We start from the raw sequence: 27,528 nt of genomic DNA, 5'->3' as shown, positions 1-27,528 counted from the left end.
AGAAGGTTTGCTGTGTCTCCGAGCACAGTCTCAAGGGCATGGAGGAGATTCCAGGAGACAGACAGACAGTTACTCCAGGAGAGCTGGACAGGGCCCCTCATAAAAGGTCCTTAACCCAACACCAGGACCCACCGGTATTTGCTCCTTTGGGCAAAGAGGAACAGGATGAACACTGGCAGAGCCTTCAAAATGACCTCCAGCATGCAGGCCACTGTTGTGAAGGTCGCTGACCAAACAATGAAAAACAGACTTCATGAGGGTGGCCCGAGGGCCCGTTGTCCTCTAGTGGGCACCGTGGAGCTCGATTGGCATTTGCCATAGAATACCAGAATTGGCAGGTCCACCACTGGCGGGCACCCTGTGCTTTTCACAGATGAGAGCAGGTTCACCCTGAGCACATGTGACAGACGTGAAAGGGTCTGGAGAAGCCGTGGAGAACGTTATGCTGCCTGTAACATCGTTCAGCATGACCGGTTTGGTGGTGTGTCAGTGATGGTATATCTGGGGTGGACGCACAGACCTCTACAGGCTAGACAACGGCACCGCAGGACTGCCATTAGGTACCGGGATGAAATCCTTGGACCCAATGGCAGACCCTATGCTGGTTTCTTCTGGTGCACAACAAACCCCAGAAAGGATGAAGGAACCGATACCATTGACTGACCCCACTCTGCTCGCCTGACCGCAATCCAATAGAACACCTCTGGGTGGGACATTATGTTTCGGTCCATCCAACGCCTCTGCCTGCCCAGGAGCTCAGTGATGCCCTGGTCCAGATCTGGGAGGAGATCCACCAGGACACCATCCATCATCTCATCAGGACGTTGTCAGGCATGCATACAAGCATGTGGGGGCATACAGACTACTGAGTACGATCTGGAGTTGCTGCAATAAAATTTCGGCCAAATGGACTTCCCAGCCTGCCACATCATTTTTTCCCTATGATTTTCGGGGTGTCCCTCTGTCGGTTGATGATTTTCATTTCCATCCTTTCGTTCCTCACACATCACCATATCAGTCCATATCAGTAGAGATAGCCAGCAGGATTTTTTTTCCCATTGAGATCTGATGTGTTTTCAAAGTGTTCCTTTAATTTTTTGAGCAGTTTATATAGGAACATCTGGATATAATAAAACACCTTTTGCCGGAAATTTTTTTTATTATAACCAGATTTAATTATAGCCGATTAAAAAAAAAAAAAAGAAACGCAATGCGTAGACCCTATCTTTAAAAACTGCACACTTTACACAGCTGTACTGATTTGTTCTCACTGCTATAATCGACTCATATAATCCAAGCGAAACAGTAAATGAAGTGACAATTTATCTCATTTTCTTTGTAGCGTTCCGATGACAACAGACACCAGTACAGTAATGCAGTAATACAACATTCAGTATTAGAAAGGTAATCAGTCGCATGTTAAAAAATAATCAACAGTGGTTTGCGTTTTGCTGTTGAATGCTGTGTTAGTAACAGAAAATTGCAAGCTGTCTAAATTACAAAAATCCTCAGCAGAAGAAGAATGAATGTTTCAAAACATTCCTGTTAGTAACGCTTATGAATACAGGCACACATCATCTGATTTTTTTCTAAAGATAAATAGATAGATGTGAAGAAAGGCACTATATAATAGATAGATAGATAGATAGATAGATAGATAGATAGATAGATAGATAGATAGATAGATAGATAGATAGATAGATAGATAGAAAAGGCACTATATAATAGATAGATAGAGTGAAAGGCACTATAAGATAGATAGATAGATAGATAGATAGATAGATAGATAGATAGATATAAAAGGCACTATATGATAGATAGATAGATAGATAGATAGATAGATAGATAGATAGATAGATAGAGTGAAAGGCACTATATAATAGATAGATAGCGTGAAAGGCACTATAAAATCGATAGAGTGAAAGGCACTATAAAATAGATAGATAGATAGATAGATACTGTGACGGACAGCCGGGTCCCATGCCCGGCCGGGACGCCCCTGCTGTGTATATTCCGGGGGAGCCACCATGGACACTTCAGTACCTCCCCCGGGACGCTTGGTGGCAGCCTCCATGGCAGACGGTGATTCCCCAACCACCTGCAGGGCTCCATGGGAGATGGAGTCCTCCACAACCTGGTTGGGGGCTCGGGTGGCCGCTAGGGGGAGCTGTATGGACTCCGCAGCCTGGCTGCTTGAATTCTCAGCCCCACCCGGAAGGGCAATTAGGACCAGGTGATCAACCAGCTGGAACTCTTCCGGGTGGGGTATAAAAAGGGCCAGTCACCTCCACTCGAGGCCAGAATCAGGAGGAAGAGGACGAGGTTGCCTGGGAGGAGTGGTGGAGCAGGAAAGTGGTTTGTGTGGGTTTATTTGTGCTTGGACTGTGTTGGGCCTGTGGGACACGGGGAAGAAGTGTGCCCACGGCTGAAGAAATAAAAATAAAGAACCCTTGAGTGTGAACACGTGCCTCTGTGTAGTCTGTGCCGGGTCAGGCGCTATATAACGCCTTTTCACAATACATAGATAGATAGATATATAGATAGATAGATAGATAGATAGAGTGAAAGGCACTATATAATAGATAGATAGATAGATAGATAGATAGATAGATAGATAGATAGATAGATAGAGGGGGTATAATCAGAACATAAGTTTAATATGTCACTGTGCTCTGTGCTAATATTTTAAATCTACTTTTCCTTGCTACTCACATGTACAGCTAACACAAGGCCAGATTTAGCACATAGGCGTTCACCATATACAGTAAGAACTGCTAGGCAAGCTTTTTAAGACAAGACAAGTTAAGGACAAACTGCGACATGGAAATTGTATTATTTCTGTGTGTCAGAGTCAGCATGACATTGGATCTCCTTTTCCTTGTTTGGGAATGGCATGATTTACCTAAGTGGGGGCCTGCACATGAAGAAAGGGTATAAAACTTTGGCACATTGCATGGCACACCTTTGAAGCAGACGGACGAATGGGAGATAACGTCAACTGATCCTGAAAATCCTTCCAGCGCAGTGACAAAAATGGCAGACTCTACACATCGGCCCCCACTACCCAAAAGGTCTTGTCATGGCTTTCTCGTCTTTTATGCTGCGTAAACCGTCATTAAAGAAAGCTAAGTTATTTCTCCTATGTGATTTCTTACCGCCGTATCACTAATGGAGGGGTATCGCCTTTAATTATTATATCTATATAGTTTCTGGTTATGTAACACACCGAAATTACAAAAGAACTTATTCCAACAAGGGAGCTAGCACCCCCTACTGGATACAGGGGGACTTGTTTCCCACTCCCCAACCTTTGCACTGAAGAAAGGCAATGAGAGTATCTTCTGCACTTTTCACGCTCAACAGCTTATTGCACACACACACTTGCACGCTGTAATTGTGTCTTTAACTGCACAGCACAAAGCTAGTGCCATGCAGACAGTAAATTTTTATTAAAGCCGATTGCATTTTTCCTTAATTTTGCTTCAGCTGACTGAAACAAATGCTACCATACGCAATTTTTTATTATAGCCCATTTTATAATAACCAAAAAAAAAATACATACATTTCTGTAATCGGATGCTATTGTCACAAAATAATTTACCATATCCAATTTTTTATTGTATCTGACTAAATATCCGACTGTATATCCGGAAGATACTGGATATACTGAATATCCTTTTTTTTGTTATTTCAGGCTGACTGTTTTAGGCCTCTCAGTGAAGTGCAGGATTCTTTGTGCGTCACTAAAAGGCAGAGTCTGATCGAATATATTGTGTTCAGCCATCCATTCCTGAGGATCGCACTATCCTACCAGAATAATGTACTGAAGGTCTGTTTCCATTCCTCTGAACAATCTGCCTAAGGATAAAACAATATTCAGTCCATCTCCTTTGGTGTCTACACCAGCAAGAATGAATGCCAAAAGTGTTCCAAGATGACAGGCCTTGAGGAAGAAATGAAAAAAAAAAAAAATTAAATCCATTTACTCAGGACGAGGGAGAAAGAGAACAGAGACAGTCAATCCACTCTGCTAGAGAACCGTACAGCCAACCACAAAGTGTTTCCCACATACTCAGGGGGCACAAAGCTGATCAGTATCATTTACACCAACAGACCGCCCAAGATTCAATCTTAATTTCAAGGTTAATCAAATCTGGAGGCCTGGATGAGGTGAGAAGACGTTTGACTTTATAAAGACCCCGGCTGTGTCTAAGACACAATGGGCAATCAATAGGGAATTAACAGCAATGAATTTTTAAAGCCGCACTTACTTACTTTCTGCATTTCATGCAGCAAAGAGACGCTGAAGCGCCTGTGCATTCTCTGATCTCGCCGTACGGCACACGTAATGTACATGTGGCAAAAACGACAGGTCACGTTAAATGGAGCTTATGAACTTGTAAGACGGAGGTAAAGAATTTAGGGGTAATTATTGACCTACATTTTAAATCACGTATTAATCAGATTACTAGGACAGCATTTTTCACTTAAGAAATATAGCAAAAGTTAGAGCTCTTATAACATTGCAAGATGCTGAGAAATGCTGAGAAATGAGTTGACGCTTTTGATATCAGTCGACTAGATTACTGTAACGCACTCCTCTCAGGACCACCCAAAAAAGACATCAGTCGACCGCAACGAGTGCAGAATGGAGCTGCCAGAATCTTAACTAGGAAAAGAAAATCTGAGCACATCACGCCTGTTCTGATGTCACTACACTGGTTACCCGTGTCATTTAGAATTGGCTTTAAAATATGGCTTATGGTTTACAAAGCCTTCAATAATCTGCTCCATCTTATATATCAGAATGTCTCTCATCTTACACTCCAAATCGTAACCTTAGATCTTCAAATGAGGGTCTGCTTAGAATTCCGAGAGCTAAACTTAAAGGAAGTGGTGAGGCGGGCGGCCTTCTGCTGTTAGGCACCTAAAATCTGAATAGCTGACCGATAGAAACTCACAGGCTAATACGGTGGGGCACTTTAAAAAGCTGCTAACAACTCATTATGTTAACCTGGCTTTCTCAGAGCTTCATTTTAGTGTCACACTGATATTCTGTATTTGCATTGAATTATCATTTTTCTCATGGCTCCGCAATCTGTACTAACCCCTACTTTCTCTGCTGTTCTTTTTCCGGTTGACTATGGTGCCCATCTGCGCCCCCACCACCTGATCAGGGCACCGTGCCGTCCCTACATTGATGGATTGAAGGCCAGAGGTCCACATGACCATCCTTATCAAATTCTTCTATGTGTAGCCTGAAAACCATGAGGACACACTGAGATCATGAATGTTAGGGGGGCTGGGTGGTCTTGTGGCCCCTGAAGATTTTATGTTTTTTTTTTCCAGCCCCCCAGAGTTTTTTTTTTTTTCTTTCTTCCTGCCCATCGGACCTTACTTTATATAAATTACTTTGAGCTCCATCATTTGTATGAAAATGTGCTATAGAAATAAATGTTGTTGTAGAATGTGAAGATGATATTGGCAAAAAAACACAAGGCTAGAATTAAAAAAAAAAATTAGAAGACTAGAAGTGGAAAGAAGTCACTCTTCTGGGCAGTTTGACGGCCTGAGTTAGCTCTACAGTCCCAGGCAATTTGAACCCTGAAGTGGCAACAACGAAACTGAAGAATTAGCCAGGCAAATGAGGACCCGCACACCATCAGTTCGTGTTCCCGTTTATCCCTTCGTGTTCACAGCGTCTCAAATACAAATTGCAGGAACTGGAGGCAATAGGAACTAACGGAGCTCTCACATGTAAACCCGATCAGCTCCAATTACCCCATCCAACATCCCGTGTATTGGCACAGACATCTCTCATCACAGGCAGGTGGGTGCCCTTTGTGGGGCATTTTGGAGGCTTCACACCCATTGCCACCATGTTTGTGACTTTTAATCCTAACACCACCATCACGGTATTTTGGCAAGGGGGCTCCCCAGTGTCATGAACTAGGAGTTCCAGGCACTAAAGAGTTCCTAAAACACTTAGAAAAAAAGTCCTCTAGGGGGGTGGTTGGGGCAGTGACGTGCGGTGAAGTTCATTGCTGGTGAGGCACTGACTCCTTCAGAGTCAGATTTACAAATATATGAACTCAAAGGAGTCGCTTATTCACTAATCGTTTGTCAGCCAGCATGCACATTGACTACTGGTTATGTTTCATATCTCATCAGCATTCTTTACACGCACATACAGAAGGTAAGGCACATAAATGGCTAAGAAAGAACGTTACATTTATAGCGGTGAAAGTGGGAGAGAGCGCATTTGCTCCTCACCCTCCATGTGTTCTAAACTTGCCGCTGTGATTCCATAATTCATACTCATTCAATACAAATGATTTCAATTTTGACCTTAATTGAGATATTTAGTTGTTTTTAAAAGTCTTTAATTCTGATGCTTTAATCAATTTTAATACAGGCTATTCAACAAAAGGATAACAAGAAAAACAAAGGAATATTTTATTTAAGGTTAAAATTTAGTTGTTAAATATTGGATTGTTTTTTTCTTAGGTCTGATCCTATTTTTTATTAAATTGAAAACCGTTTATGGTCTAACCTTTATTTGTAAATGAAGTCCATGTGCCGATCCTTCTCCATGAAAATCTTCATCACTTTCTTGTAAAAGTCCTCCTTATCTTCCTTTAGTTTAAAAAATCTTCCATTTTAGCAGTTAGTCAGAACAAAAAATAAAAATAAACTGACCACTGAAGTGCACTTGACTTTCTGATGTTGCTAACTTATTGGCGCCTCTGCGTAGAAGAACCGCAGCAACGAGCACCTGTTGGGCTCACATGCACCCTCTTCAGGTCGGCACGGTACTTTCTGCCTCACCTTGGGCCTTTTCACTGCGGTTTTAAGTCCGATCAGCAAGACTAAATATGTCAAACACATTCATTAAAGATATTAGCAAGACTTTGGAAAGTAAGGGTGTATAATAAACGTTTCTGCAAACATTATATTGGCGACATACAGGCAGCAACAGGCACGCACCAATTACAGGTATCAACCCCGTGTTCGAGGGAGAGCACAGTCCGAGGTGAGGTGAGGCTCGTCGCTGCCGCACCTCGCGTTTCTCCGCTGCATTTGAACAGGAAATGCGCCAATTCAGCAATTTTGACTATAAAAATGATCAGAATTACAGTGGTGTGAAAAACTATTTGCCCCCTTCCTGATTTCTTATTCTTTTGCATGTTTGTCACACAAAATGTTTCTGATCATCAAACACATTTAACCATTAGTCAAATATAACACAAGTAAACACAAAATGCAGTTTTTAAATGATGTTTTATTATTTAGGGAGGAAAAAAATCCAAACCTACATGGCCCTGTGTGAAAAAGTAATTGCCCCTGAACCTAATAACTGGTTGGGCCACCCTTAGCAGCAATAACTGCAATCAAGCGTTTGCGATAACTTGCAATGAGTCTCTTACAGCGCTCTGGAGGAATTTTGGCCCACTCATCTTTGCAGAATTGTTGTAATTCAGCTTTATTTGAGGGTTTTCTAGCATGAAGCGCCTTTTTATGGTCATGCCATAGCATCTCAATTGGATTCAGGTCAGGACTTTGACTAGGCCACTCCAAAGTCTTCATTTTATTTTTCTTCAGCCATTCAGAGGTGGATTTGCTGGTGTGTTTTTGGTCATTGTCCTGTTGCAGCACCCAAGATCGCTTCAGCTTGAGTTGATGAACAGATGGCCAGACATTCTCCTTCAGGATTTTTTGGTAGACAGTAGAATTCATGGTTCCATCTATCACAGCAAGCCTTCCAGGTCCTGAAGCAGCAAAACAACCCCAGACCATCACACTACCACCACCATATTTTACTGTTGGTATGATGTTCTTTTTCTGAAATGCTGTGTTCCTTTTACGCCAGATGTAATGGGACATTTGCCTTCCAAAAAGTTCAACTTTTGCCTCATCAGTCCACAAGGTATTTTCCCAAAAGTCTTGGCAATCATTGAGATGTTTCTTAGCAAAATTGAGACGAGCCCTAATGTTCTTTTTGCTTAACAGTGGTTTGTGTCTTGGAAATCTGCCATGCAGGCCGTTTTTGCCCAGTCTCTTTCTTATGGTGGAGTCGTGAACACTGACCTTAATTGAGGCAAGTGAGGCCTGCAGTTCTTTAGACGTTGTCCTGGGGTCTTTGTGACCTCTCGGATGAGTCGTCTCTGCGCTCTTGGGGTCATTTTTGTCGGCCGGCCACTCCTGGGAAGGTTCAACACTGTTCCATGTTTTTGCCATTTGTGGATAATGGCTCTCACTGTGCTTCACTGGAGTCCCAAAGCTTTAGAAATGGCTTTATAACCTTTACCAGACTGATAGATCTCAATTACTTCTGTTCTCATTTGTTCCTGAATTTCTTTGGATCTTGGCATGATGTCTAGCTTTTGAAGTGCTTTTGGTCTACTTCTCTGTGTCAGGCAGCTGGAGGGGGGTGGCTACGGAAATTGAACTCAGGTGTGATACACCACAGTTAGGTTATTTTTGAACAAGGGGGCAATTACTTTTTCACACAGGGCCATGTAGGTTTGGATTTTTTCTCCCTAAATAATAAAAACCATCATTTAAAAACTGCATTTTGTGTTTACTTGTGTTATATTTGACTAATGGTTAAATGTGTTTGATGATCAGAAACATTTTGTGTGACAAACATGCAAAAGAATAAGAAATCAGGAAGGGGGCAAATAGTTTTTCACACCACTGTATTGGAATCATACAAAAAAAGAATTTATAGCTCAGAGCATTTGATAAATTTATGTTATGTTATCATTATTAGTTTTATTACTTTTCATGAGAGAGCCTCACCTGCCTCCACTGACCACACGTCCCTGTGTTGGGGGTATACCACCAAACCTCGACTAGAATAAGAAGAACAGAATCTTTATAAATGAAAAAAAGATGTATTCTACTAAATTCTGCGTAACAAAAAGAGCAGAAAAGGTAAAAAAGGTGTTGGCTGAAACACAAGGCAATCTGAGCAAACAAATCCCCAGTACACAATCCAAAGACGTAATCAAACGGAACAGAGTAGAGGGTCAAATAATCCGTAAAAAAAACAAAAGGCACAGAGAAACACAAATAAACTCACTGCCACCCTTAGGAACTGTGGGGGTCCCTCTGGTTTTACAGGGTGGAGGGCAGTGATTGGCAGGTGGCCCCTCCCGTTGGGGGACCACGCACTGAACACAAAGAATATAATAAAGACAGCTTGTATAAATAGACAGAGCCAAAAATAAAGAAGGATGCACATCATCAACATGAAAAAAATAAAAAATGAATTTAAAGAGACACCAAATACAAATCTGAATCCCAAACAGGGGAGAAACGTGACATCCAGGAGTTGGAAACAATGCTAAATAATTCTTAATAATTAAACAAGAAGTCCAGATTACAAATAAATGCCAGGATATGAATCTTTATAACAACAAAAAAAAAATTAACATTGAGAAGAGCGGTAAAGACAACTGCATAAAAAAACTGTAAACACCCCAAATCATGAGAGTTTGAACCCCTGCTCTATTGAAGGATAATGTTCTCTATCTTGAGTTTTCTATAATTTATATTTGCACTTTCTCTTGTGGTCTTTTTTTGGAATTTGTTAGTAATTTCTTGAAATTTTAAGGAAATTAATTTTTGTTTTATTTTTTCAGAACACGTCATCCTCCTGAAGCTAGGCCTGGTCAGGCCCGGCCAGTACTTGGATGGGAGGCCATGTAGGAAAAACTTGGTTTGCTACTGGAAGAGATGTTGGTGTGATCTGAATGTGGATCCCAATGCCACCAGTGCAGTAACGGGGACACCGTGCTGTAAAAATGGCGCCGTCCTTTGGATGAGATGTAAAATCAAGGTCTTGACTCCCAGATCTCCAGACCTTACCCCCTGCAATTTTTATGTATGGGGGTACAATAAAGAAAGAGCGTCTGTTCCACCTGTGCCCACTAATCTTCAAGATTTGCGACACTGAATTGAGGAAGCTGTGAATTCAGTAACTAGGGAACAGCTGACTCGTGTGTGACAAGAAATGATCCACATTTTGATGTGTGTTGTGATACACATGGTGCTCATGTGGTCCATTGGAGCAAAATTTCTGAACATTTTGAATAATCCTGTATATGCAGCCGTTTTTTTAAAGCACAGGTACGTTTGCAGCCATTGGAAGCTGGCGTGCTACTAATAGTGCAGACTGGAGAGACTGGCATACGGTCTGCGAAACATGGAAGTGAAACAAGTAGTATTGGAAGTATTTGGCAGCTATTGTATAATAATAGGGTGGCACGGTGGCGCAGTGGTAGCACTGCTGCCTCGCAGTTAGGAGACCTGGGTTCGCTTCCCGGGTCCTCCCTGCGTGGAGTTTGCATGTTCTCCCCGTGTCTGCGTCGGTTTCCTCCCACAGTCCAAAGACATGCTGGTTAGGTGGATTGGCGATTCTAAATTGGCCCTGGTGTGTGGGTGTGTTTGTGTGTGTGTCCTGCAGTGGGTTGGCACCCTGCCCAGGATTGGTTCCTGCCTTGTGCCCTGTGTTGGCTGGGATTGGCTCCAGCAGAGCCCTGTGTTCGGATTCAGCGGGTTAGACAATGGATGGATGGATGGATGTATAATAATAATAATTTTGTTTTTTTCATTTTTGAGCTCCCTAGACACCCCAAAGGTAGAATATCTCACAAAATAATGTTTCCCAACTAAACAGAAAATCCAGGGGCGAAAAGGTTAAAAAGAAGCCTTAACCCCATTTTTGGGCCTGTGCAGGCCAGAGGGCTGCCATTTGAGTTGGGGCTAGGCTGCCTAGGATGCGTAACTAAGCAGTGGGTCCAGACTTGCAATGAGGGTGGGTTTGGCTTTTGTTAATTTTGAGGCCTGCGCACCATGTTTGAGGTTAGTTGTTGTAAGAAATGACGGAAGATCACGCAAAGATCTCGCCTGGTGCAGTGAGCAAAGTGAGGGGTCTACAGCTCTTGTAGTGCTCTCAAAAGTCCTTGTCCTTGTATGGTGAAATAATAATACAGTGTTTTTTTTTTACAATTAGTGAAAATAATACATGATTGGCAAACTAAGAGACAATGTTCCCAGTTGCCAGAAAAGGCTACCCATGTAAAGCTGAGATCAGCATCCACGCCAAGCAGACCAAAAGCAAGTCATGATTACTCTGTAAACGTCTTATGAGCGTAACAGGCAGTAGTAGTTCAAACCTCAAGTGGCATGCAGCTCACCGACCAGTAGAAGAAGGTTTCAGCCGTGCAGAGAAGGGAACCTTTCATGTCTAAGCTGGAGACCCTCAGGCTCTTCCAGAACCTTCTGAACACCACTGGTGCACAGTGTGATGAAAGTGAGAAAGCCAACATTTTTCCAAATCCCTTCACGGTCCTCAGAATCACACGCTGATGCGGCTTCAGCACAGTGGGCTGTTAATGAGACGCCCAAGCAAGATATGAAGAAGTGGCTTTGACCCGCAGCACACATTCAAACACACAGGGTGAGGCTCACTGCTGCAGATCTTCATGCTGGGACTTACTAGAAGAAATCCGTGCTTTGACTTTCAAAGAAGGAAGACGGTAAAAGTAATAGAGCTGCTTATCCCTTTTCCGGGAATGTTGTAACGATTGGTGCTGAATGAGCCTCTTGTCTCAGGTCTGCTCAGACACATCTGCTCCACTCGGCTTTCCTGTAATCTTCACACAGCTCGCTCTGTTCATCCGACTGGCTTAGGATGTACAGCACGGCATCTGGGGGCCTGGAGTTCTCGCTCTGCTGCTGTGCCTCCTTATCATGATTATTATATTTTTATACCCCAATGTTTATGACTAGATGGAAAAAAATTAATTAAGAAGAATGAAATGAGTCACGTAGGTGGACATCACTTTACTCCTGCATAGGATGGAATTAACGCAGAATTCAGAGTTGAATTCTAACCGTGCTGCACTGGCAAGAAAAGGTATGGGCACCCTATGGGATGACTGATCTGATCTTCATGTCACTCACAAGTACGGGCGGTTCTGACAAAACAGAATGATTTACTGCATATTTTGGGACCAGAAGTTGAAACGAGAACAAAACGAAATAGGTGCTGATAAACTGATCTTCTGCCAAGCCAGATACGTGAGTCAAGAATCAGAATCGTAAACCTGAAAGAAAATACTGAGTGTAGGGTAGGACTTCTTTTTTGTTCTGCCTGTTCTAAATTGGACTTAAATTTGGCAACAAAAGGGTTGTTCATTCTAGAATATACCAGACCCTGGTGTAGAGCAGTGCTTCCCAAATTCTGTGGGGACCCCCGGGGACTGCAGGCTTTTGTTCCAATCAACTTCTGTTTTTGATTGGACTTGTAGCCTAGGTAAGTCAGCTCTTATTTCCCAGTTGCTGTGATTTGGGGTAGTGGCCACCAGGGGGCGCACCAACTCCCTGAACCCGACACAAACAGACGTGCACACAGGATCAGCACAACACACACCTTTTATTTAGAAGTAGGAAGGCTTTTCTTTCTTTCCCCACACAAAAGCAAAGTTCCAAAGCATAATATACAGCACAGCAATGATTTTTTTTCTTCTCTTTTTTTCTTTCATGCTCTCACTCTCTCTGCCTCCACTCCTCCTGGCAAGCTTCATCCCTCTTCCTCCTCCCAAATCTGGCTGAAGACAGGCGACTCCTTTTAAGTGACTTGCGGTGTCCCGAAGGCTTGGCCCAGGAACATTTCTGGGTAAGGCTGGAGCCCCACCAAGTAGGGTTCCCCAGTCCCCACAGACCCCACCCCAAGGGCAGCACCCAACAGGGCTGAGTCACCAAACTCAAATTCCCATGAAGCCTTGGGGGGAAACCGTGGTGCTGCCGCAACCCAGAGAGAGACTGCCATCTAGTGACCTGAGGGAGGTACTGTCCTGTATGTATTCTCTCCCCTGATCCTTCCACTTTATGATAGTCATCCGCCACATGGTCAATGAAGAAATTACAAAAGTTAAGTGTGCTAATACATTTTAATTCAAATGAAGCAATTGTATGTGGATAGTGCATTTTTTTTTTTTTACTTTTTAGTTATGTTCATCCTGATTTCCATTCTGCCTTTCCATTATTGACTAATCAGAGAGTCTGACGCTCAAGCAGCTGCAGCCTTTCATCTTTTAGTGTTGATTGCCCGGGTGTCTGCTTTACTCGTTTTTAAATTGTCACTATTAGGATACAATGAAGGGAGCGGACTACACAGAAAAGGGAAAAATAATAGGAAAACAACAAGAAGCCATAGTGAAAAACAGAAATTTTCGAAATGTCTAATGTCTTAATGTGTAAATTATGTACTTTTCTAAATGCTGAATAAGAGAAGAGAACAAAAAAGACCAGCTGACTAAATGAGATCAATTATTATCATTTATTATCACTTACTGTGAGTTTGGTTGGAACAAAAACCTGCCACCACAGGGGGTCCCCAGCACAAAGTTTGGGATTTTTAGGTTTATACGTCTTTATTTGTGCAGACTTAACATATTCTCTTCATGTTACTGCGTTTTTGTCCAAGGTTTACTGCTGAAATCCCAGGGACCTGGAGGTCAGGATGACTGGTGATGACCCTCATTAGTCATTGTGTCCCCTCTGGTGGATTGATGCCTTGTCCAAGATTGGTTCTGGTCTTCTACCCAAAGTTGACTCTTCCATCCCAGTACTGAGTGTCAGGGGGCTGATAGGATGGACAGCCAGGTGGACCATTCCATAGTGAGGTGTTTTAGGATGGACAGCAGGATGTACCATTCCATAATGAGGGGTTTCAGGATGGATAACCAGATGGACCATTCCACAGTGAGGTGTTTGAGGATGGACAGCAGGATGTACCATTCCATAATGAGGGGTTTCAGGATGGACAACCAGATGGACCATTCCATAGTGAGGTGTTTAAGGATGGACAGCAGGATGGACCATTACATAGTGAGGTGTTTTAAGATGGACAGCAGGATGTACCATTCCATATTGAGGTGTTTTAGGATGGACAACCGGATGGGCCATTCCATAGTGAGGTGTTTTAGGATGGACAGTGAGATGGGCCATTCAATAATAAGGTGTTTCAGGGTGGAGAGCCGGATGGACTATTCCATAGTGAGATGTTTTAGGATGGACACCTATAATGAGGTGTTTTATAGCTACAAAGCTACAGTGCGTGATTTCCAATGGTTTATTCACATTTAAACAGTTTATTTGATTTTCTTCTGTAGTGCGCTGTCTATCATTGTGTATGAATCACACCAAGTGACAGCACAATATGCACGTTATTCTTATGGAACAATGCATTTCTCCATATATTTTCCATAAAGTGTCAGACGGCCTACGAATGAATGCTTTGTTCTTGCCGCCTTCACACTCGTGTTTAGTCAGCATTGCTCCTGGTGACATGCGTTGTTGCCGTTTTCTGATTCAGTCAAATATTAAAATGAGTCGGTAGCAGCTGCAGAATAGGCCAATGCACAAATGAGTCGGAAAGCTATTATGCACGTATTTCATTTAAACCGAAAGTGGGAAGATAAGGTGAGCACAATATAAAGACATCTCCTGGTACAATACAAATGTTCAGAGGATTTTGCAGGATAAGCCTGCCAAGAATACACACATTTCAGCTTTTGTTGATGTACTGTAAAGGCTGACATCAATTTCCCTTTTAATCAGATGCTGCAAGGGTGGAACTGCCTGACAGCTTCAGAGTCTGTGCCCGTATTAATCAAGAGTCTCAAAATTACTCCTAGGGATGGCACTAGAAATCTGACCGGGATAACACCTCCACCTCACTCAGAGTAGGACATGAGAAGAAGTTATGACGTGTCCTACACCCCGTCCCAGCGAGAAGCAGAGTTGCCCTGGAGAAAACGTCACAATTGTGTGGCACTTTAAGCTGCATGATGGCACCCATGAAGGTCTTTTGTAGTTTTCTTGGAAATCATACTACTAATAATAATAATAATAATAATAATAATAATAATAATAATAATAATAATAATGGGCGGCATGGTGGCGCAGTGGTAGCGCTGCTGCCTCACAGTTAGGAGACTTGGGTTCGCTTCCCGGGTCCCCCCTGTGTGGAGTTTGCATGTTCTCCCCGTGTCTGCGTCGGTTTCCTCCCACAATCCAAAGACATGCTGGTTAGGTGGATTGGCGATTCTAAATTGGCCCTAGTGTGTGCTTGGTGTGTGTCCTGCAGTGGGTTGGCACCCTGCCCAGGATTGGTTCCTGCCTTGTGCCCTGTGTTGGCTGGGATTGGCTCCAGCAGACCCCCGTGACCCTGTGTTTGGATTCAGAGGGTTGGAAAATGGATGGATGGATAATAATAATAATAAAAGTTGAAGTTGAAATAGGAAAAAAAACATGGTAAAATACTGTAGTAAGCTGAACGTAATTGTTGTCACTTTGCTGCAACCCCTAGAATGATACTGTAATGAGCACCGAGATGGAAAGACCAAGACACACGCACACTGAATAGAAGTAAAACCTTTAACAATAACTAATTCACAGCCTAACAGAAGCACCAAGATTGTGTTACTCTAAGAATTTTGAAGCCAATCGGGACTGTTTTCCTACTGTGAGATGCTTGATAAATACGGGCACAGATTCAAAATCCTCAAAGGTATTTATAAAGCAGAATTCTTTCAGCGTGTTGGTGAGTCTTGTGGTGGTGGTGTCACATATTGCATATGATTTGATAAATATTTTGCATGTTCTTATGTGTAAGCTAGACAAAGCAAATGCAATATCAGATGGTGTTTCAGGAGCTTTGATGTTCACCTAACTAACCCCCCTTTCGGATGGACTCATGAAGGGAGATGGAGCATCAGACCAGCTTGGCAAGGGTGACTGTGTTTGGACTTGGCGCCTATAAGCCATCCACCGCAGGAAGGCTGTAAACTGTTTAAACAAAGCAAAGCAGGGATGAGATGTACCTGAGCGATTTTGATCACTGGTCAGGAGGAGGCAGACAAACTCATTCTATTGATCTGAAGTGTGGTTTTGAATTGGAGGCCATTCTGTACATTAGAACAATCTGGACGAGAACACGCCATTCGGCCCAACAAGGCCTGTCAGTCCTGTCCACTTATTTCTTCCAAAAAACATCAAGTTGAGTTCCCTAAAGTCTTACTGTCCACCGCACTACTTGGTCGCTTATTCCAAGCGTCTACCATTCTGTGTAAAGAAAAACTTCCTAATGTTTGTGTGAAATTTACCCTTCACAAGTTGCACCCAGGACTCCAGATGAGGCCTCACCAGTGTGTTATAAAGCCTGAGCAGAACCTCCTGTGACTTGTACTCCACACATCAAGGCGCTATATAACCTGACATTCTGTTATCCTTCTTAATGGCTTCTGAACATTGTCTGGAAGTCGATAGCTTAGAGTCCACTACGACTCCTAAATCCTTCTCATAAGGTGGACTCTCGATTTTCAGACCTCCCATTGTGTATTCAAACCGCACATTTTAACTTCGTACATGTAACTCTTTACATTTACTGACATAAATTTTCATCTGCTCTTGCTATCCAAGTCCTTCTGTAATGATTTAACGGATTCCAAATTTTCTGCCAGTCCACCTATCTTGGTATCATCTGCAAACTTAACAAGCTTGTTACTTGTATTGCTATGCAAATCATTTCTATATTGGGGGGTCCAGATCTAATTATGCAATTTTCATTATGCTACAGCTTATTAAGTTTATTACATAGAAAATCACCCGAAAAATCCCAGACCATCGAGAAGTCGTGCGAACTGACGACATGAAGAATCGTCTTTGCGCCGAACTGGAATCGTCTCCGCATAAATCAAAGTCATCCAGAGGATCTGGATCTGCATAATTACATCCGGACCACCGTGTATATTAAAAATAGCAGCAGCGCCAGGGCTGACCCCTGCTGGTCAACACTCTTAATATCACCCAATTCTGATGACGTTCCTCACACCATCACCCTGGGGACTGTAACAGTCCGCGTTGGCGCCACAGTCCACAGCTAATTGCGGGGGACACTTGAACCCAAAACTGTCGATAACTAATCCGAGGATGAGCCGAGCAAATGAGAACACAACCAGGGGGCTTTTATTCTTAGCGTGTTCAGCCAGTCAAAAGTGCAGTGCAGTGCTTCAACTTTTCCAAAAATAAGTACATAATCCATAAAATGTAGCTCATCGTAGATTTTAAAAAGTCAAATGCCGATAAATACTGCATATCCATAAAAATGAGGTTAAAAACAAGGGCTGAAAAATATTCTTTAAAACAATCCCGAGCCACACTGCCTCCTTTGAAAAAACTTACGTCTCCACTGCCGACCCCAGGCAGGACGTCTGCAGCCAGAAGAGATTTCCACAAACGGGCGCAGTGAGTCGGGCACCACGCCAAGCCTTGCCCAGTCTCTGTCCACTGCCACAGTGTAGCCTTAAAGTGGGAGCGCTGGGTCGCCCCCTACTCCCAGATTGCTCAGCAGGAGCGACTTCTGCCCCTCAAGCACTGGCTGTGTGCTTCTATCAGGGCCATCATCACGACCACCTGCTTCTATTCCACTCCCAATGGGCTCCTCCTCAATCCTGCCTCTTAATCTTTCTCCCCTTAACCTCCATTCATTCATGTTGTCTCTCCTCGTCCTCTGATTTCGCCATGCAGGCTCATTTCATAGCACCAATTGGGTGCAGATGTTGTCCTCCACCTGCTCCAAAGTGTGAATGAAGCACTTGACCGACCCTGCTCACATTTGCACTTGAATGTGCAATCAACCAAGCACCCCAATCAACCCCGGAGCAGAGCACCCGCATGGAGCCTACACACTCCGAGACCCCCGATTATTTATTCAAAATCGCACTCCGCCGTGGACCTCTCTTATCACAGAGACACAAGGAAAATCTTCAAACCCTTCCCAGTGGACGGGGTCAGTATTTGAACCCGGGGCTCTGGATGTAACCACTGCCCCACCATGCTGCCCGATTCAGTATTCAAATAGTGGTCTCAGATAACACGAGGTCATTGTACCCTTGGTAGGCCATCCTGGATGAAGCACAAGCTGTGTATGTGATGTGACCATAAAGGTGATTTTTATTTTGCCCTTTAAAAGAATTCTGAGGATTGCTAATTAGAATATCATTAAAAACACGTGTGTAATAAGACATGTCGAATGCAGAAGATGCGCCTCACTGTCCCTATTTTATCTCTTGGTGCTTTTGAGCAAATAGTCTATTATAGTTAATATACCAGAACAATATAACTCATAAAAAGAAAATGACTTTTTTTTGATCATCTACTCTACCTTGTTCCATGTGGAAAAGAATGAGTCTTGCAAGAGTAACTTTCATAATGGATTCTCCATGGCCGGTACAGGACACTGCACCAATGTTGTTGTCAGCATAGCCACCAGACCCTGTTTGAAAGACGTAGAAATAAAGAAAAACACATGCATTATAAATCACCTCGTGGCAGGCAATGCAGCACAACGTGACATTAGCAATTCTATTTAATCCCATTCAGAATTGTGGTGGGCAAAATTCTTTCCTGGCAACGCATCCATTTCCACACCTGTTGTCACGCATGTGCGTCTGTGGATCACCTTACTGGTTCTGATCAGGTATGTAATACCACTCCGGGACGAGAGTGGGCGCAATCACTAAGACTCCTGTCTCTTCCGAAAGACACGCCCCCTTGTGGTCGAATGACTCCACCCTCATCACTCTGAGACACCCCGCCCATACCATATAAGGGTGGCTGTTCCCAGAATGAGGGGATCCAAAGGCTCAATCCAAAGATGGGCCTTCAGCAGAGAGTCATCAGAGGTGACAATTTGTGTGTGCTTGTTTTACTGCACGTGCCATCTTCAGCTACCAAGAGTCTTTTTATTTGTTTGTTGATTTTTTTATTAAATTTTGATTTTTGGCATCCCAACTTTTCTTTGGACTCTGCCTGTTCCTCATACCTGACACTACTAACCCTAAGCAGGGTCGTGGTGCGGATGGAGTCCATCACAGCAAGCATAAGGTACAAGCACAGAACAGGGCATCAGGGTGAACACACAGACAAACCACCACACACACACACACTCCGGAAACCAATTTAGCAATCCCAATACCGCTAACCTGCAAGTTTTTGAATGGTGAGAGGAAATCTACACAGATGACATCTTTTATGGTATCATCTCATATTCATCCGTCCATCTGGATTCCAACCTGCTTCGTCCTGAACAAAGTCACAGGAGCCCATCCCAGCAAGCATAGGGCACAAGGCAGGAACAACCTCTGGACAGGATGCCTGTCCATCTCTGGACAAACACACACACACACCACAGCCATTTGAGCAGCACCAAAGCCCCCAGGAGGAAATCTAAAAGTAAAACGTCTTTCATGGTATCATCTTAGACGCAGCTATCCTTTCATGTGACAACCTTTATTCTGAACAGAGTTGGAGGGGAGCTTGTCCCCAACCATAGATGGCATAGGACAGGAACGACCCCTGGGCAGGACGCCTGTCCATCTCAGAGAAAAAATAAAGGACACACAACCGCCATCTTGGTAGCACCAATCCATCTAACCTGCAAGTCAACGGACTGTAGGAGGAAACCAGAGCTCCTGGAGGAAATCTACTCAGATGACAACATGAAACACATCTAATGGTATCATCCTAGAGCAGGGGTGGGCAAAGTCGTTCCTGGAGGGCCGCAGTGGCTGCAGGTTTTTGTTCCAACCCACTTGCTTATTAAGAAGCACTTATTGCTCAAGTAACACTTCTGCTTCATTTCTGTTGTCTAGCTTATTAAGATTTTGAACCCTTATTGCTCATTTTAGTCTTAAACAGCTGTATTCTCCATATGCTCCGTATTAGCAATAAAATGCAAATGACAAAAGAAAGCAGCAGTTCTCCATTTAGCTTGCTTCCATTTACCCCTCTGTGTATTTATTATGCACCATTGGGTTTAATGATATACTTGGAAGGCAAGTAAAGAGAAAAGAGTGAAGGACTGAGAATTACTCATCCATTTTACACTACATATCTTTTGGATGTAATGTAAGATATGAGAAACGACTTGACATTGCAGAGTTAAAGCATTAACCCATTTATGCCTAAGGAGTTTGTGCATGAAATTCACATATGTTGCACATATGTTGCGTAGAAAAATATAAGGAACAAGAATTTGAAGAGAAAAAAAAAATATTACATTCCATTGTTGAGTTATGTGGGGTTCCAAAATTGGAACACTAGGCAAATCCACTTCTTACATTATACGTAACATATAAAATTACCTGACTGTCGTTCCAATAATGGAACACCAGGCATAAATGGGTTAACAAGCCATGAAATTAAATTATTGGCAACAATTGTTTTCTAATTAAGCAACTGGGTTGGAACAAAAACCTGCAACCACTGCGGCCCTCCAGGACTGACTTTGTCCACCCGTCTTTGACTCATTCATTCATCCATGTTCCAACCTGCTTCATTCTGAACAGGGCTGCAAGGGAGCTGGGGCCTATCCTAGCTAGCTTAAGGTACAAAGCAGGAAGGACACCAGGAGCCTCATGCATAACGCTGTGTGTAGAATTCACACTAAAACTTGGCGTATGGACAAAAGTGGAAATGTGCATATACACAAAAAAATCCAGATGCATAAATCGGAGTAAACGCCAACTTCCACGTTCATTCTGCTCCATAAATCCTGGTCAGTGTGAAAAGTAACGCACGTACACGCGCCAGCTGTCACTCCCCGTCTCCTCCCAGAATGACGCCTCTTTGAATATGCATATCAATATAAATCGCCCTTAAGCTCACCGTTCTGTGAAAAGGCAATGGCAAAAGCACGGGGGAAAAATAGAAGAATTTCAGCGAATACCAAGTGGAGGCAAAGAAAAACAAACGATTTGGTGGCTTAAACAACAAAAGGAAGTTGATCGAGTGACATAGAGTGTTGGAGAAACTCGAAAGCTCAAGTTCACAAAGTTGCACAGTGCCGGAAATAAAAAAGAAGCTGACAGATATCAAAGTCACCGTGAAAAGGCGAGTCGTAGTCCACTGTCTGAGTGTCCTGTGAAAGCGTATTGGGGTACAGAGAAAAAAAAAATAGGCACACAGTCGGAAAAATGCACGAAATGTCAAGTTTAATCTTGAAATTTTCACTGTAATCACATAAGTTATCAAAATCTCAAAATGGAATTTTTGGACGATTCCAGTACTTTCCCTATACTTTGTATACGAGAAAGTAAAAAGGAATAATTACAGCATTGAGCAACATGTCCATGGCTGTCCTCCACATCATGTGGAAGGCTCATAATGACCGAGTCCCCTGCAAATTTCAGTATATGTTTGTCCTTGTGGGAACTCCTGCCATCACTTGTGTATTTAAGATAAACAGAACAGGTGACAGAGAGCAGCCATGTGGCATTCCCATTGATCTACTTGGGATACCAGGAAAAACAGCCATTAACACTCACTCTTTGTGTTCTGTTAGTTAAAAAGTCCAAAATCCACCCCACCAAGTTAGGGTCCAAACAGAACTGATCCACCAGTTTACCAAGTAAAAGCTGGACCTGGTGGATCTTAGTTATGCCCTGATATGTGAAACTGGAGATCTCAGATGGGACCCTTCCTTTTTCACATTTCAGTAAGTGTAAGCTACCACTGCCTTAGCTGCTGGTTATTTTATAAACAGGCCGCTCATATCAGCTGACTAACTCCATTATTTATTTCCCTCTCCTTGTATTTTCGCCCTGAGCCTTTTTGTGCTCCAGGCACTCAGGCCCATTAAGTCGGGCCTGTTTAGTGCCATGAAACTTAACAACCACACTTCAGGAAGAGCGGCAGGGTCGCTCTTCTCGTGTTTTATTTAGTGCATCGCTATGCAGTTTCAGAAGCCCTGTTCACTAAGTGTCTCTGATGTGCTTCACACATCATATTAACACGTGTTAATTGTTAATGGGAGTAGCAGTCATACACTGTAAGGCATATCATACACAGGTGATTTTTTTTTATGTATAGTAATGACGCTGACAAGTCGTAACAGCCAGAGATGAGTCACCCATAGTCTCAGCTGGCATTCCATCAGCAGTAGGGGCACCTATAAAAACAGAAAGCCTGTAAAGTCGCAAACAGGGCTCCAATTAGTGAGGTAAAAGCGAGCAGTCGTTTTAAGGATAGAGAGCCACCTAACTGAGTCATGTAAAGGGTGTAAGAAACCAATGTGGCACTCGGTGCAAGAGCTACATTGGTGTCAGAAGTGGGATAAGAAGACCTGCAGTCTGACTTAGCAAATCACTGAGAGTCACAGAGACCTGCAGTGGACCTTCTTGGCTCATCAGAGGTCAGAGGGGAGGGAAAGACAGCTGAATGACTGCTACCTCCACAGCTCCACCATTACTATTTTAGAACATTAGAACATTAGAACACTCAGAACGAGAACAGGCCATTCAGCCCAACAAAGCTCGCCAGTCCAATCCACTTATTTCCTCCAAGAAAACATCAAGTCGAGTTTTGAAAGTCCGTAACGTCTTACTGCTTATTCCAAGTGTCTATCGTTCTTTGTGTAAAGAAAAACTTCCTAATGTTTGTGCGAAATTTACCCTTAACAAGTTTCCAACAGCTAAGGTCCACTAGGCTGGCAGCAGAGCTTCTGGGTCATGAAGCTGGGAAAAAGTATGGCAGACTGAGTTGTCAACGACCCCAGGTGAGCTGTGCAAGCAAAGGATGAGGAAGATCGCTCAATCACTTCAGCTTTTCATTATAAGGGAGGCCACAGCAAATAATGACTTGTTTTAAAAGCAAAAGACATTCTTGTTATAGATAGATAGATAGATAGATAGATAGATAGATAGATAGATAGATATGACAGGCACTATATGATAGATAGATAGATAGATAGATAGATAGATAGATAGATAGATAGATAGATAGATAGATAGATATGACAGGCACTATATGATAGATAGATAGATAGATAGATAGATAGATAGATAGATAGATAGATAGATAGATAGATAGATAGATACTTTATTAATCCCAAGGGGAAATTCACATTATTCTTTATTTAATCAATATTTATGTGTATTTATTCCAATATATTTAGGTTTTATGAGGAAACAAACACTTACTGTGCACATGGCCAGCTCTAAATAGAACATTACTGTTTTTCGTCCTTTGCAAAGTATCCCCCCTCCATAAATATTCTATCTTATATACTGTATATTCTGTCCCTGAGATTATTATAAGGTGCCCACTTATCTATAGCAAAAAAAAAACCTTCCCATCTTAATCCCAAGAATCCACCGGACCTTCTGCTCAGCTCGCCATCTATGAATTGGCAAAGAAAAAAGAAAAACATCCTATGTGCAGTGCAGGTACAGTTGTCTTTTAAAATTACAGCACATACATAATTTCATTCAGATCTTAAACTATAACATGCCTTTGAATTCTATCCAGTCTTTCTTATGGCCTCTTTCCGACTGTTTTTATTTATTATTTTTTTTAATGACGTGAGTTCCCAGCATCACTTCTTTGCTCTTCTCTCTAATGTGCCGTTCATGTGTTCAAACAGTGGGCGGGGTCAAAGGCAGGCAGCCTGTCAGAAGGAGGGGTGTGGGGGCGGAGCACAGGGTGACATAGCAGGGTAAAGTCAGTGGTCCTTACCAATGATTGGTGAATCTCCAACTCGGCCAACCATTTTGTTGCAGATTCCTCCAGTTGAGGTGGCACAGGCCACATTTCCTTCAGAGTCTAAGGCTACTGCACCAACAGTGTCATGGACCCTAAATGGAAATAAATAATAAACGATTATTATAATTATAATTATGATTATTATTCATCCATCCATCAATTTTGAAATCTGCATGACCACAGCAAAGAGTGACAAGAATCACAAGAGTCATGACATGACATGAGTCAGTCTCAACAGGCCCCACGATAAAAGAAAAGCAAAAATGATTGGAATTGAGGATCAGGAGATAAAACCTAAAACAGAATCCATATCTGTAACCAGTGTGGCAGACGACCAGAGACCTTGCCCCACCGGGACGCCTCGAGAAGTGAACGACTGGGATAGGGGCCATATCTTCCCTGGCGCGCAAGAGGGCAGCACCCCTGGATAGCATCCAGGTTCCCGAGCCATGGAGTGCAGCACTTCCGCAACACCAGGAAGTGCTGCCGGAAAAGGAACCAGATAAGTCTGGAGTGCTTCCGGGTGCAAGGGCAGCACTTCCGCCACACCAGGAGCACATCCAGGTGTGCCATAAAAGGGGCTGCCTCACTCCATTCAGGGAGCCGGATTCGGGAGGGAGAAGCTGGAGCTTGCGAGAGAGGAGTGGAGGCGGCTGAAAAGAAAAGAGGACAGAACTGAGCCTTGTGATTTGTGGTGGTATAGTGTGTGTAAAACTGTTTTAATAAACAATGCGCGTTTTTGGGACATCTGGAGTCCGTGTCTACCTGTTGCCAGGCGGATCTTTCACACCAGGAAATGCTACTGCCTTTGTTTTTTCAAGCTTAAACAAAACCCTAAATCATGGTCTATATAACCCAATCCATGAACCAGTATCAGGAAGACTAAAGTTGAGAAAAAAACAACACTAGGAGACCAACGGTAAAGTCCGTCAAACTTGATTGAGGAGGAAGAGTACAGGGCAACCTTTACGCCCTTGTGAGGCTGACATCACAAATTGCCACCTCCGACTCGACTTACAGTGGGGTGCAAAAAAGAAATTTGTTTGGCTCCTGTGAAACTTTTACATGTATGCTATAGATTTGAGGGTGCTAAATACAAGTCTGTCAAAAGAACTGCTCTGCCTCATCCAGTTTTTGAGAGACAAAGATTTAAATATGAATTAAAAACTGTTACTGAGAAAAAAATATTTTAAAAATAATTTAGATTTGAAAAAAAAATTATTTTAAATATAATTATTACTTACTATCACGCATGGATGCCTGAGGATCACCTTCCATGCTCAGACAAGGTATGCAATACCCTGCTGGGGCAGGAGGTGGTGCCACCGCTAACAATACCATCTCTTTTAAAAGCAGTCGTCTGGTGAGGCCACCTAAGCCACACCCGCGATCGACAAATCAACGCCTCTTCCGGTCAGGATGACATAAATTCGAGGGCTCCCGGAAGATGGCGTCTCAGTCTGAGGAACGCGGTCCATACCCAGACCTGCTCGAAACAGATGAAAGTTTTGAGAAGCCGCAGAAGCTAAGAAGGTGAATAGATTACAGTAATGCACTCATCTCAGCACCGCCCAAAAAAGACATCAATCGATTGCAACGAGTGCAGAATGGAGCTGCTAGAATCTTAACTAGAAGAAGAAAATACCAGTTCTGATGTCACTACACTGGTTATCTGTGTCATTTAGAATTGACTTTAAAATCCTGCTGATGGTTTACAAAGCCTTACATAATCTGCTCCATCCTATATCTCTGAATGTCTTTCACCTTACACTCCAAATCGTAACCTTAGATCTTCAAATGAGGGTCTGCTTAGAACTCCAAGAGCTAAACTTAAAAGAAGTGGTGAGGCGGGCGGCCTTCTGCTGTTATGCACCTAAAATCTGAATAGCCGATCGATAGAAACTCGCCAGACTAATACGGTGGAGCCTTTAAAACAACTGATAAAAACACATTACTTTAACATGGCTTTCTCAGAGCTTCATTTTACTGTAACCCTGATATTCTGTAAATGCATTGAATTATCATTTCTATCACGGCTCCACAATCCGTGCTAACCCCTTCTGTGTCTGTGGTTCTTTTTCTGGTTTTCTATGGTGACCATCTGCACCACCACTACCTGATCAGGGCACCATGCAGTGCCTATATTGATGGATTGAAGACCAGAGGTCCACATGACCATCATTGTCTAATTCTAACACGTGAAGCCTGAAAACCATGAGGACTGATTGAGATTGAGGGGCTGGGTGGGAGGTCTTGTGGCCTCGGAACCCCTGCAGATTTTGTTTTTTTCTCCAGCCGTCTGGAGTTTTTGCTTTTTCTGTCCTCCTGGCCATCGGACCTTATTTTTATTCTATGTTAATTAATATTGGCTAATCTTATTTTTCTTTCTTCACCTTGTAAAGCACTTTGAGCTACATCATTAGTTTGAAAATGTGCGACAGAAATGAATGTTGTTGTTGGCTGCTGTGCCTTATTTCTGTTGCACCCTCATTGTTGTACTGTGTTTTGGACTTTGGCAGTAATCCCCAGCTCTTCTTTGATTTTCCCCTGCCCCATTTGCACCACACGTCACCTAAAGAAGTCACCTGGTCATTTGTTTTCCTCTTATAATCCTCTGGAAGTGTTTCACGGTGAATATCTGCTGGCGTAGACTCACTCCACTGTCCCCTATGATGCCCCTCCGTCTGAGTGACGTCCTCTCTCCATGTTTATCAGACGGCGCTCCCACACGAGAGAGTAACAAAGGGATTTCTGAAGACATGCTGCATTCAAGTGCTGGGTAGGAAGAGAGAAGCTCCTCGACTAGTTCCTCTGAGCTTTCCACCTTTGTATTTTCAAGAAAATTGTGGTGCACGTTTTTCAAATGCCTCCTGGCTATTCTCTCAACTTCACACAGCTTGGATTTGAAGTTTGCATCCTTGAAAGGCTCCCAGATTTAAGAGATCCAACAAAAACGTCTTGTTCTGTTCTTGCTTTGCTAATGCGAGGAAACATCTGCCTGAAATATTGAAATCCACCCTGTCCTCAAGACGTTTTTGATCAACGTTAGTGTTATATGAAGAAGGGGCAAAAAAATGCCTACTTTCTTACTTTTAGACAAAAAATAAATAGGCATCTTTGTATCCCCCAAATAGCATCATAGCATTACACACGTTACATAGCGATAGATAGATAGATAGATAGATAGATAGATAGATAGATAGATAGATAGATAGATAGATAGATAGATAGATAGATAGTTAAAAGGCACTATATAATAGATAGATAGATAGATAGATAGATAGATAGATAGATAGATAGATAGATAGATAGATAGATAGATATGAAAGGCACTATATAATACTGTAGATAGATAGATAGATAGATAGTTAAAAGGCACTATATAATAGATAGATAGATAGATAGATAGATAGATAGATAGATAGATAGATAGATAGATAGATAGATAGATAGATAGATGTGAAAGGCACTATATAACTGATAGATAGATAGATAGATAGATTGAAGGCACTATATAATAGATAGATAGATAGATAGATAGATAGATAGATAGATAGATGTGAAAGGCACTATATAACTGATAGATAGATAGATAGATAGATGTGAAAGGCACTATATAACTGATAGATAGATAGTTAAAAGGCACTATATAATAGATAGATAGATAGATAGATAGATGTGAAAGGCACTATATAACTGATAGATAGATAGATAGATAGATAGATAGATATGAAAGGCACTATATAATAGATAGATAGATAGATAGATAGATAGTTAAAAGGCACTATATAATAGACAGATAGATAGATAGATAGATAGATAGATAGATAGATAGATAGATAGATAGATAGATAGATATAGATAGATAGATACTTTATTAATCCCAAGGGGAAATTCACATAACATGAC

At 42.5% G+C, this 27,528-nt stretch overlaps 1 protein-coding gene across 3 annotated transcripts in view; it reads right to left on the bottom strand.

Moving 5' to 3' along the window:
- si:dkey-103j14.5 (isoaspartyl peptidase/L-asparaginase) overlaps positions 1-27,528 on the bottom strand; it is a 281,307-nt gene that overhangs the window by 52,597 nt on the left and 201,182 nt on the right. For 2 of the 3 annotated variants that reach the window (XM_039738136.1, XM_039738137.1), the window contains exons 5-6: positions 23,593-23,711; positions 18,242-18,352 (exon numbers count right to left, since the gene is read on the bottom strand). In XM_039738136.1, coding sequence (XP_039594070.1) covers positions 18,242-18,352; positions 23,593-23,711 — 230 coding nt within the window. The remainder of the gene's footprint in view (positions 1-18,241; positions 18,353-23,592; positions 23,712-27,528) is intronic. The other variant, XM_039738138.1, reaches the window with a different exon arrangement.

Source organism: Polypterus senegalus, chromosome 16 (assembly GCF_016835505.1).
Source record: "Polypterus senegalus isolate Bchr_013 chromosome 16, ASM1683550v1, whole genome shotgun sequence".
Taxonomy (NCBI): Eukaryota; Metazoa; Chordata; class Cladistia; order Polypteriformes; family Polypteridae; genus Polypterus; species Polypterus senegalus.
Note: the sequence above shows the minus strand (reverse complement) of the source record. Positions and strands in the feature narration are given on the sequence as shown.